General features: G+C 38.9%; 1 protein-coding gene across 6 annotated transcripts in view; it reads left to right on the top strand.

Moving 5' to 3' along the window:
- Positions 1–17509, top strand: part of DIS3L2 (DIS3 like 3'-5' exoribonuclease 2) — a 374902-nt gene that overhangs the window by 162673 nt on the left and 194720 nt on the right. For all 6 annotated transcript variants that reach the window (XR_014326289.1, XR_014326290.1, XM_082841670.1 and 3 more), the window contains exon 8: positions 885–1132. Coding sequence is in view for 4 of the 6 variants with exons in the window: in XM_082841670.1 (XP_082697796.1) it covers positions 885–1132 (248 nt within the window). In the remaining 2 variants the exon portion in view is untranslated. The remainder of the gene's footprint in view (positions 1–884; positions 1133–17509) is intronic.

Raw genomic sequence — 17509 nt, forward strand, 5'->3', positions numbered from 1 at the left:
GTATGCATCTGTATGATTATAATTTTCTTCTTTTCTGGTGGACTCAGTAACTTGTGTTTAAGGTTAGAGAATAGCAGTGGCTGAATGGTTCCAGAATTGAGGATTTTGGGGGTAGGTGCAATGGAACAACAAGAGGGGTGAGGCATTTGATGACATACGTAACAGGACTTGAAGTGATGAAACATGGTGTCTCTGGCAGGTAGGAAAGGACTCAAGGCTAAGAAGTAGCTAACAGACATTGAAAGAAGGCAAGGGTCAAGGCACTAGTGGTCTTGATGTGGTGAAAAAGCCCGTGGAGGGGCACAGGAGAGTGAGAGCTGAGTGATGGGTCAGTCCAAGATGATGTGTTTCTCTTGGTAGAAATAGCACGTACTTGTGCTATTGAATTTTTGCCTGGTGAAATGAGAGACTGGGTTTAATCTTGGAAAGAAGGAAGGTTAAAAGGTTTCAGCATTTGAAGGCATAATAAAGAAGTTATTTACGTTTAATAACATTTTAAAATAAACAACTATTGTATTGTTCACCTGAGATACTGGTATAGTTCATGTGAGAAAAATGTAATGCAGACCAAATACCTGGAGCTGTACTTCCCTGCTGGAGTTTTACATATTTTTTTGAGACATAGGTCTTGGTTTTAAAAGCACTTTCATCTAATTAATCTGTGTATTGCTTAGTTTTCCTTGGGTATATGTGCTCGCTGGCTTCAGTTGTTACAACTTAAATATAGATAACTTAGTCACAGAGCCTCACTGAGAGGTACTTCATTTAGACTTAGAAAAACTGCTGGACCCAGATAGTTGACCAAATAACATTCTACTGACTTCTCCCAACTGTTATCCAGTCCTACAGATAAACAGCATTGACTATATCTTTGGTATTTTCAGGTGGTTTACATCTTGGAAAAAAAACATTCCCGTGCAGCGACTGGCTTCCTCAAACTCTTGGCCGATAAGAACAGTGAACTGTTTAGGAAGTATGCCCTGTTTTCTCCCTCGGACCACCGGGTGCCTAGAATTTATGTACCTCTCAAGGACTGTCCCCAGGACTTTGTGACCCGGCCTAAAGATTATGCCAACACGCTGTTCATCTGCCGCATTGTGGACTGGAAGGAAGACAGCAACTTTGCCCTGGGGTAGGTGACCTCTGGCGAGAAAAACCACAGATCCCAGACGGAACTTGGTTTAGGTAGCATTTACGTAAGCATTTTTGTGTGTATTTTAATTATTATTTCTTCATTAAAGCATGCGTACTAGGCGTGGTTCTTCAGAAATCACCCTTAGCTACCACAGCTGTCCAGCTATAGGTTCCTTGAACTGCCAGGCAATCACCTCTTTTGTTTGTTTTTTGGCATGAAACATAAGCACATTCTGAACCTCTGCTTATTTCCTGTTATGTTATGAATCCTGTTTGTAGTTGTGAACTTGCAAAGAATTCATTGTATCAAACAATCAGACCCCTCCTTTCAGACACTGGTGTTAAAATATGTGAAATTCCAGGCGTATTCATGGGACCTCAGTCCCCCGTGCTTTAAAATATGAGAGTAAAGGTATGTTTGAATGATGTGCTTTTTTGGTATTGATCCTTCAGAGGTTTCACTTGTGGCATTAAACATTAAATTACCCTACTGTAAACAGGGAAAGGTACCATGTTTTTAGGGAAGCTTTTAGAAACCAGTCTAACTTAAATATAGATTATATAGCCACAGAGCATCATGGATAGCCATTTCCTTGTAATCTGAAGAAACTGCTGGACCTAGCCGTTTGATCAAATGCTGTGCCTGTTTCCTTCTTACAATTGGTATTCATTTTGAAAGAGAAGTATTAAGTTTTAGCTATATCTGTAGCGCTTTATTATAGATGGTGTCTGGTTTATGCTTAGGTTTCATTTTAGGAAATGAAAATAAAGGCATACAAGCTAGAAAAATTTGCTCTGATACTACTTTTAGTCTAATTGGGTGACTTGCTTGTTGGTCATCTAACTTGTGCAGGATGGACCCTCCTGGGAATGTTCCATGGTTATGAGTGCCGACACTGAATGGATGGCCACGATGTGCTGCTTTGATGAGGTTTATTCTCTGCTTAGCCTTTTATGGTTAGTGAAGTAAACCAAATCAAATCTGTGTGTCCTAATGGAATTTAAGAAATACTATCCTGGGCCACTTTCTCAGTGCTATGAAGATCACTGTGATTTATATGATCTCAGAGCCACTCAGGAACAGTTGCACTTTCTTTTTTGCTCTCAAGTGGTGGGATTGCAATGTCATCATTTTGAAGCCTAACTCATTATCCAAAAGTGACGTCAACCCCTTGAGCCCTAAATAGCCCTTCTCAGCGGCTTGCCAGTTTCTCACCATCCACTCAAAAGGCTTGATAATGGCTGTGCCACCTGGCCCCTGGTGATTGTGCCCACCACACTGTGCTTGGCAGTGAAAAGGGAACACTTTCACATCAAGGCAGGAAATCCAGCCTTGTCTTTTATCTGCCTTTCTGTCATATCCCATTGTGTATACTTGATTGGGCTGTTTCCTTAGTTTTTGAGCTGTAAGGGTGTAGTCAGGAAATCTTCACAGAATGAGTTTCTCTTATTACTCAGATGGCGCTTCAGGTGCTTTTTTGTTTTGTTTTGTTTTGTTTTGTTTTGTTTTGTTTTTACAGATCCTCCCTTACTTCATCAAGAACTCTTTTCTTGTGGGTAAAGTACAGCAATAATCAAAAAAGGAGTCAGGCCTTTGAAGCAGCAAGGACATTCTCTGAATCTAAAGAAAGAATATTTTAAAATAATAACCATATATTAATCATCTATTTTTCAAAATGCAAAAGTTTGAAGATTCTCATACTTAGATGGAAAGCTGTGCTTTTTCTCGACCTTTTTACTATTAAGACATTAAAAATTGTCTTTTATGGAAATAAGCCTTTTAAAATCCTTGTGGAAAAGAGAAAATTTATCTCAAGAAATAAAATGTGGCGGGTCTTCATGGTGAAGTTCTCAGCTGACGTCTGTCTCGTGGGGGGTGCGCGCTGCAGCTGTTGCCTGTTGGGGGTCGCCTGGCTCTTTTGTTCTGGCTATCTGTTACTGATCTTTAGGAGCTGAGGTCACCGTTTCCCAGTCAGAACATGCCGTGCTGTGACCGCTTGGGTTTCCTCTCTCATCTTTGCCAGGTTCTGACCCGGAGCGTGAAGGTAGTACTTGTTCTGGGTATGAATGTGAAAGCATAGAAACCATGCCTAAAAACCAAGTTTAACCGAAGCGCCTTTCTTTTGAATTTCTTCCCTGCCCCAACACTCTGCCCTTTAAAATTATTGAACTTCTGCCTATATAATTGCTACTGATTATTCAAGTCCAAAGTCATTTACTTCTTCTGTAGTTAAATTCAGTTCACAAAGACAGGTGTTAATCATATGTGTAAGTCACTGCTGTATTATGTGAGAAATACAAAGGTAAACAAGCTGTGGTTTCTTTATTTAAAGAAATGATAACCTAATGCAGAAGGAGTTTACATAAATGTCACAGGATTAATTTGATTCCAAGGAATGGAATCCTACTTGATCTAATTTAAATAAAAGTGGTGATTAATATAAGACATTGGTGGTTTACCTAAAACCCAGGGCAGTAAGTGTAGGCAGGTCTCATGAGGAGCTCAGAACTAACACGGTGGCAAAGGAGTCACAGCTTCTCTCTCAGCCACCCTGACCGGTCCAGCCACCACATGGTATCTTTTCTCTCCCCCTTTCTGCACATGACTTGTATTAGTCTGCTTTTTTCTACACAGGAGCCATTTACCTGCTTGATAGCATACATGGCCCCCAAATGGTACTGCCAGTCCTCTGCAGGTCACACACTGTAGTCTAGAGCACAATACAGAATTCCTAGGGTAGAAGATCTTTATTGGTCTATTGAGACAGTTATTTGCCTAATAGTTGTAAACAGAGGTAGGGGTCTGAGGTCCTGCGATCCACTGCCCCGTTATCAGGGACTGGGGGACTCAACTCCCTGGCAAAGAGTGTGGGTAAAGCAGATGGACTGAATGGCCTGTCTCTCTGAGCTCTAGCTGTGGTACAAAGCAGAGTGTTGTAAGCTCTTCCATAGGAATAAAATAATTTTCTGGAAGCTTAGAGGAGGTGGATGAAGGGGGAAATCCAGGGTTGTTTCTGGGAGAGTGGAAGCCTGTTTGCTAAAAGATCACTCTGATTCAGAGTCCAGAGTGGGTGGGAAGGGCCATGACTGAAAGCAAGCAGTAGGCTGTTGCACTAAGATGAGATGGGAGAACCTGAAGTAAAGGAGCTGCAGTGAGGGAAGCAAAAGGAATGAAAAGAGTCAGGGGAGACGAAGAAGGTAAATTTTCTCAGACATGGTAACCAATGGGAAGAGGGGCATGAAAGAGAAAGACAGAACCTTGAATGAACTCTCAGGCCTCTGACTTGCGTGATTGGTTAGATGATGGCATTTAATCACGATTCATCAAGGACAACTTCATCTCCTACTGTTCCCTTCACTTATGCCTCATTACTTGCCATTTCATTGCTAACTGTGTTCCTAGCTCCAGACTTTTGCACACTAGACTTCCTTTCCCAGCAGCGGCTTTCTCCTCTCCCCAGTGTTTATTTAGTGAAATACTCGACTTTTAAACTTAACTCAGTCGTCTACTCAGAAAATGTTCCCTGACTGAGTCCTCCGTCATGGGTGCTCCCATAGTTTCTAATAATACCACTCTTAAAGCTCTCATCTGTTTGTATTGTAATTGCTTACGTAAGTTATTTACTTGGCCATGAACTTCTTTAGGACAAGGATACTCGGTGAATGCTTGCTGGCTGGTCAGATGGGTAGATGAGAATGATTTGATGACCCCAGGGTCTTCAGCCATGTTGACTAGGAAGATGTTGTACCATAAATCAAGCTAGAAAACACAGGAGTGGTTTAGAACAGAAAGTGATGAGAACCAGGTTCTATGGTTTCAAAATCAACACTTGATAACAATATACAGTCAGTATATAACTGCGGGTGGAGAACCCCACATTTAGAATCTTTAACAAAAACGTTAAGTAGCATGTGCACATTAATAGAATGTATAATTTCAGTAGCTTTGGAAGGGGCCTTCAGGAGGCCATCAGTCTTGGTGCCCCCTTCAGTGTAAGCATTGCTTCTCTGGCACTCCCAGTGGCACTTTGGTGCCTCCAGTTAAGGGAAGCCCAAAGAGAATTACAGTACTAGAGACCTCTAGTTGTTACAAGTTAATTTTTATCTTGTTCTTAGAATTGCCGTGAGAGATTTCAGTTGAACCTTATTCACCTCTATACATTACATGCCACACTTTGATGAACCTTAGTCCTGTAATGCTATCAAAAATCTAAAAGTAGTCTGTTCTTAGTGAACCCTTACTGGCTTTTCGGGGTCACTGCTTTTTGTTATGCATCACAACATATTTAGTATTTTTTACATTTAGTACTAGATTCTTGTCCAAGATACTTAAAAAGCCACATTGGCTTCCTTGCTGAAATGATTTGTAATTATATAATCAGACTTATAGTTTTAAGAGCGTCTCAACTCTCTTAAATCATCCTTCCCTTTAGAAACTCTTGCAGTGGAATTCATGCTTATACTTTCTCAGACCTTTGTGAAATCTGCTATCCTAAAGTATAGAGTTTACAGTCCCATCCTTCTCTTCCAGGATGTCATGCACATGGAGATATCAAGGTCACTTTCTCCTAGATTTATCATGGTTTCTTCTTCTGGAATATTTAAGGATAAATCTTGAAGAAAATGGAAAAGTTTTACAGCAGCTACTGTGAAAAACATAATAGTGTTTCTTGGCAACACTGAAGACTAACTAAAGATCTATGACGTGAATTGACCTAGAGCAAACTGACATATTTATATTACTTTCTCTAGCAAACTTTGGTAGCTTTAAGGGATGGGAAGGAGGAAAATGAATAGGTCAATGCATGTCTAGCAGGGTTGAGAAATTTTTGGTTGAACGTGGATTGTCTAGGCTTAATGTCATAGTACTGCACATTTTAAGAGAATGAAGGATAGCAGCTTCCATTGGAGAGAGTGACTGGGTGAGGTGAAAGGAGAGGAAGGGAAGTTCTGATTGACGATGTGTGTGGTGGGGAAGAAGTGGCTGATGGGTAAGGGGGTCTGTTCTGGTATCTTCTTCAACTCCCACCTTTGCACCTATAAGGTGTCAGTAATCAGAAATATTTGTTGACTAATAGAAGCAAATACTTTTACTATTCCATTCAGGTTTGATTGATACTGAATTTCTTATGAGGTAGATATGAATTGGGGAGATGGTCATTAAATTACATTAAACTGTGTTTAGGAAAAAGAAACAGTAACTAGGTTGGTAGAAAAAACAAACAGGATAAGTTAGTTTGTTTCATTGAGGCGTAGCCTACAAGATTTGCAAATTGAAAAATAGCTCTAGCTAGTCCTTCCTCCTGTGCAAAGAGTATTTCACCTTTTCAAGAGAATGTTCGTATCTGAAGACTCTTCTGAGGAAGAGGCTGTGTTATGTAATCCTAAAAACTTGTATTACCAAACTTAGACTTTATAAGTCCTTTTCGGGGGGCTTTGGCTCTAGCTTGGCTGGTGGACAAAAAGCAAATCAGGCTGAGGAGGGGGCTCTTTTTTGTGACTGTTGGGCTCCACCTGGTGGCCTGGAACGATCCGCTTTGGTAAAAGCTAATGTCTTCAACATTGAGAGCATCTTGGTCAAAACAGAGCAAAAGTAAAAGGAGTGGAGGAGAGTGGTCTTGATGCAGGCTTTGGTTCCAAATTGTTCCTTCCTTGTACCGTGTGCAATCATGAACCCTTCTTCCATGGTTGTCAGCTTCATCTGCAGTCTTCTTGAAAATATTATTTTAAAGTATTAGAGAACCGTAGCTACCATCAGCCTTCTTTTTTACTCCTTAAAAGCTTTCAGCCTCCTCTTTGCTCCCTTCACATTGACATTAAACTCTTCACTCTCAATCTTTAGGACCTTCCCTAAAATCAGTCAGTGTTATTGAGTCTTGCTTCTCTTCCACATTCTGTCATCACTGATCTGCCCACACTTTTTTTTTTGAAGTCCCCAGTTCCTTACTTGCTGCCTTCTGCTGCATCATAATACTGAGCCAGAAAAAGGGAAATAATATGTTCTTTCCTCCTGATTATAGAAAACAGTACCTAAAATATACAGCTCAAGTATTTGCCATACTTTGTTTTCACTGCGTATTTTTACTGAAGTTCTGGGTGTGGCCATGTTTGATTGTTCTCCACTTGCAGGTTCTCAGGGATCTGATATACCATTGTATCTGTTTGCATGGGGTTTCCAACATAGGCCAATATGCATGAAAGCATTTATGTGAGAGCAATAATGATAGTGATAATCACTCCAAGAATGTATGACTGCCTTCCCGTGTATAGCCTAGTTTTAAGGCTAAAACTTTATGAGGCTGTGTGGTAGAGGAAGGAGGATGAATGGTTTGCAACACTAATGTTGACTGTTAAGTGTTCCTATTTTCTTTAAGGCACAGAGACCAATTCGAAGGACTTTCCTGTCTTAATTTCTTCTGTCTGTAGTTGGCCCCTTCCCTCAGTAAGGTTTTTACTAGCACATTATGCAGAACAGTGGACCTAATGCTTATTTGTTGAGAATGTTTGCACATACACACAACTCCCAAGTGTAAGAAGCTGGGAATGTTTCAGCACTGTCCTGATTAATCTTACAGTAGGACCCAGTTGTAACAGCATAGATTGTGAATGGGAACAGTATTTGTGGAGGAACTCTGGTGAGTGAAAAAAATTGAGGTAGTGATCATTATAAATTATTCTAATGAGGAAAACTTTCTATCTCACAACTACTTCTTATTGCAGTATCAAAATTTTTTAAAAATTGCATTTTTTTCCAATACATACTCATTATATATTTGATACTAAAATTATTTAAAACATGTGCTATAGAAAGTGAATATTTTCCAGAATTTCATCCCCTGAAATAATCACTATTAAGAGTTGGGTATATATTTGTCTAAAATATTGTTTTAAAATATTTATTGGACTTCCCTGGTGGTGCAGTGGTTAAGAATCTGCCTGCCAATGCAGGGGACACAGGTTTGAGCCCTGGTCCAGGAAGATCCCAGGAAGTAGTTGTGGGGCACTGGCGGAGCAACTAAGCCCATGTGCCACGACTACTGAGCCTGTGCTCTAGAGCCTGTGAGCCACAACTGCTGAGCCCGCGTGCCACAACTACTGAAGCCCGCGCGCCTAGAGCCCGTGCTCTGCTACAAGAGAAGCCACCGCAGTGAGAAGCCCGCGCACCACAACAAAGACTAGCCCCCGCTCTCCACAACTAGAGAAAGCCCGTGCACAGTAACAAAGACCCAATGCAGACATACATACATAAAGAAATAAATAAAATGAGGTTTCCTTTATTAAAAAATATTTATTAATATTAATTGCAAAGTATGTTTCACAGATAAAAGAATACATGTAACACTAAAGTGATTTTTGAATTCTTGTATTTAAACCAACCCTTGAACTCACCACCCAGATTAAGAAATCTGTCACAATACTGTTGAAGCTCCCTGTGTGTTCCTCTCTGTCCTAACCCCTAATTTTTTCCCAGGAGGTAACCACTGTCTCAGACATCTACCTTTCTTTATAATTTACCCATATTTATATCCCTGAAAGTGTTAGTTTTGCTTGTTTTCGAATTTTATAAAAAATACCATGCTACGCAGATTCTTCTGCAACTTGCTTTTTTTTCATTTAACATTATGTTTCCAAGATATATTCATATATTTCATTCATTTTAATTCATAATATTTCTATTTCCTGAAATATACTATAATTTGTTTATCTAGCGGTGCATATTTGGGTTGAACTGAAGGTCTTGCTATTATAAACAATGCTCCTATGAACATTCCAGTGCTTACTAACTGGTTTCTCTAGACTCTACTTAAGAGTAAAATTACTGCATCATCTGTGATACATATGTGCATGTTTAACTTTACAACTTTACAGCCAAATCATTTTCCAAAGTGGCTCTACCCATTTTTAGTCCTACCAGCAGTGTTTAAACTCCATTGCTTCACATTCTTATCAACATGTGATATTGTTAGACTCTTCAGTTTTTGCCAAACAAGTGGATGTAAAATGGTATCTCACTGTGATTTCAATTTGTATTTTCCTAATTACTGATGAGATTGCGCACCTCTTCATATATTTATGGTCATTATGTTTCCTCTCCTAGAGATTATCTTTAATGTTTTTACTCATATTTTTCACAGTTAATTTTTTGTTTTGATAATTTAGATTTCAAATTGCAAAAATGGTACAGAGAGATCCTGTATCCCCTTTACCCAGCTTCTCCTTATGTGAACATCTTTGTATTATCATAGAATATTTACCAAAACTAAGACATTAACTTTGGTACAATACTGTTAAATAAAGTGTCGAATTTATTCAGATCTTATCAGGTTTTCCACTAACCTCCTTTTTCTGTTTGAGCATCTGGTCCAGGATCCTACATTGCAGTTGTCATGTCACTGTAGTTGTTCCAATTTGTGATAATTCCTCAGCCTTGTCTTTCATGACCTTGACACTTTTGAAGAGTACTGGCCAGTGATTTTGAATGTTTCTCAGTTTGGGTTTGTCTAATGTCTTCTCATGATTAGACTGAGATTAAGCATTATTGGGAAGGATACTATAAAGTGATGTACATCATATCGGGGCTACGTGATATCAGTATGTATACTGGTGAAGTTAACCTTGATCACTTGGCTAAGATGGTACCTGCCAGAGTTCCTAACTTACTATTTTCCCTTGTAAATATTATACTATATTCTGGGAGATATTTTTTGAAACTCTGCAATTCTCTTTTTGCTTAAACTTTCACTCACTCATTTTAGCATTCTTTTTTAATTGGAGTGTTTGTCATTTGATTTTTTTTTTTGAGTTTAAAAAAATATTCTAGAAAGTAGTCTTTTAGCAGTTAATAATATGGAAAATATCTTTTCCTTGGTTTAAGAGTTGTCTTTTCATGTTGTTAATGTTAACTTCTGAAGAACAGACACTTTAAGTTGCATTTTCTAACTTTTTGGTGCTGGTATATAAAATTACAGTTAATTTTTGTATATTAATTCTTTATCCAGACACCTTGCTAAATTCCCTTATTAATTTTAATACTTTGGGTATAGTTTCCTTTGGATTTTTAATGTAGATAATCATATCATTGGTAAACAGATTTGTTTCTTCAATTCAAATCCCTAAAACTTTTATTTCTTTTTCAAATCTTCCTGAACTGGCAACTCACAATTGGGAAGGAGATATTTTCCACACAAATGAGTAATGACAGTTCAATTTTGAGTGAAAGCAGTAGTAGCAGGCATTTTTTTCTTGTTCCTGATTTTTTTGATATTAGTATTAATAACTTTGCTAACGTGGCAGCTGGTTATTAAAGGACTCAAGTGTTTACCTAGATCCATGTTTTGGGTTTTATTTATTTTTTTACCATCTTCAGTTTTCTTAGTTTTCCTCTGGAGTTTCAAGGAGGAACAGAATGCCTTTTTTCCAGGCTCAAGAGCATTAATTTGTTTATTTATTTATTCAACCATCATGTATTGGGCACTTAAGATGAACAAGCATCAGTGTAAGATACAGAAACAAAGAAATGTTTATTCTCTTTAGGATGATTCTCCTCATCTATAATAAATAAGAGATGTACAATACCTAAACCACATTTACACAGCTAGAAAGAGGCATGTGCCAGAAAGGAGATATAATCAAAGGAGAGTGATAATACTGAGGAGAGAGATCTGCCCTGGGGAAGGGATGACTTCTTGGTCTTTCATGAAGGTGAAATGAGCTTGTTTTATTTTGGGGGGGCCTGGTTCAACATGGAAATCATAAAGGGAGCGGCTTTAAGATAGAAATACATTGCTTAAGGAAGGAGCCATTAATAATATTTTTATGCTCTAGAACCAGCCGTACCATGTCAGTGTGTACTGAATATCTACAAGATATATGATGTGAACAGTCCTGAGATTTTATTTTTGGTAGTAAGAGCTTTATATTTTCTGTTGCAGAGGGAAGGGAAGGAAAGGAAAGTTTGCTTCTCATGGAAGATATTTTAAAATATTTTTATATTAGTTAGGATGCTTTTAGCACCAAGTGATAGAAAACCCTGACCCAAAGTGACTTAAATAATAAGGGAATATATTATCTCACATAAGTGGGAGTCCAGAGGTTGTGCAGGCTTCAGGCCTAGTATAGTCAGTGACTTGATAATATCAGATTGCCCTTTGCTGTTTTCAGTGATCTAGCAGTGGATTCTCTATGGCCGTGAAGATGGCTGCCAGTGTGCTCAAGCTGCACGCTTTCTTGATCACATCAAACAAGGAAGGGGGAAATTCTATCCACCAACCATGATATCGATTATGGTCTCCAGGGGAGCTATGCTCTGATTTTATTAGAATAATGAAGATCTGAAGGTGAGATGAGTTCCCTCTATGAAGAAGATTAGGTTTCTATTAGGAAGGAGGAAGAGGGGATTGAATGTTGGTTAGGCAACCAGCACTGGGCACCATAGTTTCATTATAATAAATGTTTCTATAATTTTTAAATTAAAAATGTTACAACATTAAAGGAAGTTTAGAAAATAGAGAAAATAGTCACTCATAATCCTTTTTCTCTCTAAAAAAATTAACACCATTCCCTTTTAATCTTTTCATAAATGTTTTTACATAGTTAAATTATACTATTCCTAAATACATTTTATTCTTTTTACTTTATGTCATAGTCATTTTTATGTTGCTACATCTTCAAAATTATTATTATTATTAATTTATTTTTGCAGTATGCGGGCCTCTCACTGCTGTGGCCTCTCCTGTTGCGGAGCACAGGCTCCGGACGCGCAGGCTCAGCGGCTATGGCTCACGGGCCCAGCTGCTCCGCAGCATGTGGGATCTTCCCGGACCGGGGCACGAAACTGTGTCCCCTGCATCGGCAGGCGGACTCCCAACCACTGCGCCACAGGGGAAGCCCCTCAAAATTATTTTTTAAATGCGTAATAATCAGTTGAACAAATATACCATTGTTCAGTTTATCATTTACCTATTAGTGGAAATCTAGATAACTTCTTTTACCCATTCGTCTCAGTTTTATCTTATTTATTTTTTTATTTTTATTTTTATTTTTTTGCGGTACGCGGCCTCTCACTGCCGTGGCCTCTCCCGTTGCGGAGCACAGGCTCCGGACGCACAGCCTCAGCAGCCATGGCTCACGGGCCCAGCCGCTCCGCGGCATGTGGGATCTTCCCGGACCAGGGCTCGAACCCGTGTCCCCTGCATTGGCAGGCAGACTCCCAACCACTGTGCCACAAGGGAAGCCCAGTTTTATTTTTTAGAACAGTTTTATATTTACAGAAAAATTGTCAAGATAGTACAGAGTTCTCATATACCCCCGCACCTAGTTTCCCCTATTGTTAACATGTAGCATGGTGCATTCGTTACAGTTAATGAACCAAAACTAATATGTTATTATTAACTAGGGTCCATACCTTTATTCAGAAATCCTTGATTTAAAAAAAATCTAACGTCCCTTTTCTGTTCAGGGCTCCCATTTAGAATACCTGTATATCACATTTAGTTGTCATGTCTCTTTAGGGTCCTCTTGGCTGTGAGAGTTTCCAGGTTATTTGGTTTTTTAGAATTCTTTATCAATAATAACTTTTTTTTTAATTAATTAATTAATTTATTTTTGGCTGTGTTGGGTCCTCGTTGCTGTGCCCAGGCTTTCTCTAGTTGGGGCGAGCAGGGGCTACTCTTAGTTGTGGTGCGCGGGCTTCTCACTGCGGTGGCTTCTCTTGTTGCGGAGCACAGGCTCTAGGCCCGCGGGCTTCAGTAGTTGTGTCTTGCGGGCTCTAGAGAGCAGGCTCAGGAGTTGTAGCACACGGGCTTAGTTGCTCTGCAGCATGTGGGATCTTCCTGGACCAGGCCTTGAACCCGTGTCGAACCCGTGTCCCGTGCATTGGCAGGTGGATTCTTAACCACTGTGCCACCAGGGAAGTCCCCCAAGTTATTTTTGAAGGACATATTTTAGTGCAGAGTAGGTTGCTTTTTAAGAGAATTGGGCATTTTTAAAATTTATTTATTTATTTATTGGCTGCATTGGGTCTTCGTTGCTGCACGCAGGCTTTCTCTAGTTGCAGCAAGCAGGGGCTACTCTTCGTTGTGTTGCGCGGGCTTCTCATTGTAGTGGCTTCTCTTGTTGCAGGGCACGGGCTCTAGGCGCGTGGACTTCAGTAGCTGTGGCTCGTGGACTCTAGAGCGCAGGCTCAGTAGTTGTGGCGCACGGGCTTGGTTGCTCCGCGGCATGTGAGATCTTCCCGGACCAGGGATTGAACCCGTGTCCCCTACATTGGCAGGCGGATTCTTATCCCCTGCGCTACCAGGGAAGCCCCTGGCCAAACATTTTGATGCAACATTGAATCATAGTTGTCCTAAAGCAGCTGTTACCATCTTTTCAGACAGTGATTAGAAGACAGAAACTGCTTAGGAAGTTGTAATATTTGAACTGTAACACATGAAAGGGAAAGTTACTTTCAGTATTCATTTAAAATAAAATTTACACTGAAATAAAAATATAAAACAAATCCTTCTGTAAGAGAAATACACAATGTGTAAGTCAGTTCCTTACTAGCTTCTGCTTGTGTTTAGATCCCAAGTTATTTTGGTTTTTAGAGTGATGGCAGAATTTATAAGTAGACAGCGTATGATTCTTTCTGGGGCCTCTAAGGTCTGAATACATGAGCTCTTATTGCTGACCTGTTAGATTTTTATCTCCTACAAGCTATCTAGTCTATGCTACTATCAAATGCATCTTGAGTGAAAACCTATAATAAATTTATTTAAATATGATATTTGAGAAACATTCTCTGCAACTTAGTAAAATAAATGTTAATTCCTACTAATAGAAACTTGGAGTCATTGATCACATTTGGAGGCCCTAATCAAAATATAATTTTGTTTTTATAGGCCATGTTATAGTTTCAATGAACAAATCAAGATTCTTTGGACTCAGAATAGAGCCTGGTGAAAAAATTTTGCCAGAACGCAAAGCAACAATAAAATTAAATAAGATAAAAGACAGGGTTTTTGTTTTTTCCTTTAAATTTCAGCAGAGATCTAATGACTGACATGACTTGTTCTGACGAATATTAGGTCCATCATCACCTGCTTACTTTTGTCCTCCTTTCCTTTCACCTTTCCATACCAACAGAAGTGGATCCAGTACTCAGCACTTGTCTTCTTTTTGGAGAAATTGCTCCATTTCTTGGTAGGCTGTCGTCTTTATCTAGCAGTCCTTCAGAAATGGTTTGTGAGAATTACATTCTGTGAGTTCTTGCATTTAAAAATCTTCATCTTTAAAGTCCACTAACTTCAGTGGTAATTTTCTGTATTAGTTTTTCCTGAGACATGGTATGTACCCTTTCTGTCTGTAAAATTTCTTTTATTTCAGGAAAGTTGTCTTAGTGATATTTTTGAAAATGTTTTCTAGTTCATATATGCAGTTCCTTCAGGAATATCAGTTATGCCAATGTTTGTTCTCCTTCACCTACCTTTCATATCTGTTTTCCCTATAATCTTTTTATACTCTTAGTATGTTCCAATTTCATTTTTTCCCACTTCTCTCAGACTTTTCTCTATGATCCTTATTTTTTTCAAATTGTGTCAGTTCTTCATTAGTTATCTCCCGTATGACTTTTCATTTCTATGATGGATTTTTTTTCTTTTCTACTTATTTCCTATTTCCTAGGTCTAACACACTAGTTTTTATTTCCTTTTGTGAAATTTATTTATTTTGTATGCACTTGGATCTTTGCTTTGAGCTCTCCTTTAGTGGTGATATTTTCATAAATTTTTGAGCTCTTGCTAATATCTTTGGTCAAGATAGTCATTTCTGTGTCTGTATACTTATAATGTATGTTTTCTCCTTCTGCCATTTCCCTTGCTTGTTCTTTTCTTCCTTTTTACATGCAGTATTTTTTTTAATGGAACACCTCCCCACCTTCCCCCCCCCCCCGCATCTTTAAATAATGAGTTCTTAGATTTTAGCATTATAGTTTTTAAGTTGAATATTATAAAATGCCGTTTGTTCAGGTGTTTAAGCCCTCCATTAACAAGCATAAGATGATCATTTTTGACCACTCCAGTCTCACCAAGTAGGAGTAGGATGGGCACTGTGTTTTAAGTCTGTCTCACAAAGACTGTTACTGAGACTCCTACCCACATATTAGAATGTGTTTCTTTTCATATTAGTTTAATTCTCTAATAAGCTCTATATGATCTACTTTGTTGTTTATACTTCTTCCGAAAACTGTGTATGCTGTTGGATTGTATGTATGGTTAATTATTTTACATGTTTTTTTAATACTGTAGGAGAGAATCATGTGAAATTGTGTTTTATAGGTAAAAAATGGTCAAATATATTGGTAATTTCATGTGGATCAACATATATGATTAACCTCTTTATATATCATTACTTGCCATTCTTGAACCCTTACTTCTGAGTCATCTCTCAACTGACTCGAATTGCACATAGTTCTTTACAGTAGGAAGTATATTTCATGCCTTGTTAATAAATCAGTTGGGATTCTTGGAGTCTTAGCCTTGAATTCAGAGGAATCACAACTGTCCTCAGAGGTACTAAAGTCTCTCAAATGTAGAAGTGAGTATTACTGTGAGTGAGTCTTAAGTATGACAGTGAAAGGCCCAACCCCTCCCTTGCATTCTTGGTCCCCAGACGGTGTGCACAACTCTAGAATAATAAAAGCAGCGTTATATCCCAACCTCATAAGATGTTACCTCCCGATTTAGCCCGCCAGTACGCTATACATCATTCTAATCTGTGAATTCAGTGGGCTTCTCTACTTCTGTAAGGTGAAATTCTTGATTACAAACAGTACTGAGTGAGGTAACACAATAGCTTAAACAGTATTTGGTAAATCTATGGATTATGGTGTTTATATAAGCAAGGTGGGTAGAACAAATGAAGACAGCAAACCCAAACCCAGAATTAGTGTTTCTTTTAATGGAGAAAGATTGCTGTCCTCTCCATCATAGAAGAGCTCAGTGAACTAAATCTGCTATCAGCTGGTTGGTGGGTCCTCCTGCTGTGGTTCTGTATCAGGGCAGAGTTGGTTGCTGCTGCTGGGCAGCTGGCATTCTGTAAGGGTTGGTTAGCATTAGTGAGAGGAAGCTCATGCGGTGGAGCTCATTTCCTGTTACCAGGTACTTTGTTCTTATGCCCATTGAGCAAGCACTGCAGTGCCTGGGGAAGGGGCTTGGTTGACATTCTCAAGGTCATCTTGCCTCCACAGTGGGAGTCTTTTGCTGACCATTCTCATGGAATACAAATAATCGTACTCTGGGCCCATTGCAGTTGGCCCGTTTCTCCATGTCTGTTCCCCAGATGTCTTTGTCACCAATCCTCCAATCTTTCTTCTTTTAGGTCCCTATCCATCTGGTTAAACATGTAGCCTCTGCCCATCAGGCCATCTTTCCTCAGCCAAAGTAGACCATGGATATATTGCTTGAAGTTCTGCCTGCAGGGAGGAAGTTTCTGCTCTACTGTCTTTTCACAGACCACCACTTAGGATGGATATGCTATCATAGTCTGTTTATGACTTGTGACAATGAAAGGTCAGTTAGAACTAGGCATCCAAGGTACTCAGACCTTTCTGCATCTTCCTATATCTTGTGTTTCCTAATCTTGTATTTCTGTGTATATACATATATGAAATATATATATGGTTTGGTTCTCTTGAGTCTTACTCCTTCTGATTAGTACTCCTACTTTTCATGTAGGTGACTTAGTAAGACTGAATACAACAATACAGTGACTTATCACCCTTGGATTTTAATTAATTAATTTGTTTTTTGGTTTTTTTAATTTTATTTATTTATTATACAGCAGGTTCTTATTAGTTATCTATTTTATACATATTAGTGTATATATGTCAATTCCAACCTCCCAATTCATCCCACCACCACCACCACCCACCCTGCCACTTTCCCCCCTTGGTGTCCATACATTTGTTCTCTACATCTGTGTCTCTATTTCTACCTTGCAAACTGGTTCATCTGTACCATTTTGCTAGATTCCACATATATGCGTTAATATATGGTATTTGTTTTTCTCCTTCTGGCTTACGTCACTTTGTATGACAGTTTCTAGGTCCATCCATGTCTCTACAAATGACCCATTTTCATCCCTTTTTATGGCTGAGTAATATTCCATTGTATATTTGTACCACATCTTCTTTATCCATTCATCTGTCAAAGGGCATTTAGGTTGCTTCCATGAGCTGGCTATTGTAAGTAGTGCTGCAGTGAACATTGGGGTGCATGTGTTTTTTTGAATTATGGTTTTCTCTGGGTATATGCCCAGTAGTGGGATTGCTGGGCCATATGGTAATTCTATTTTTAGTTTTTTAAGGACTCCCCATACTGTTCTCCATAGTGGCTGT

Source organism: Leucopleurus acutus (genome assembly GCF_964270905.1).
Source record: "Leucopleurus acutus genome assembly, chromosome: 6".
NCBI lineage: Eukaryota > Metazoa > Chordata > Mammalia > Artiodactyla > Delphinidae > Leucopleurus > Leucopleurus acutus.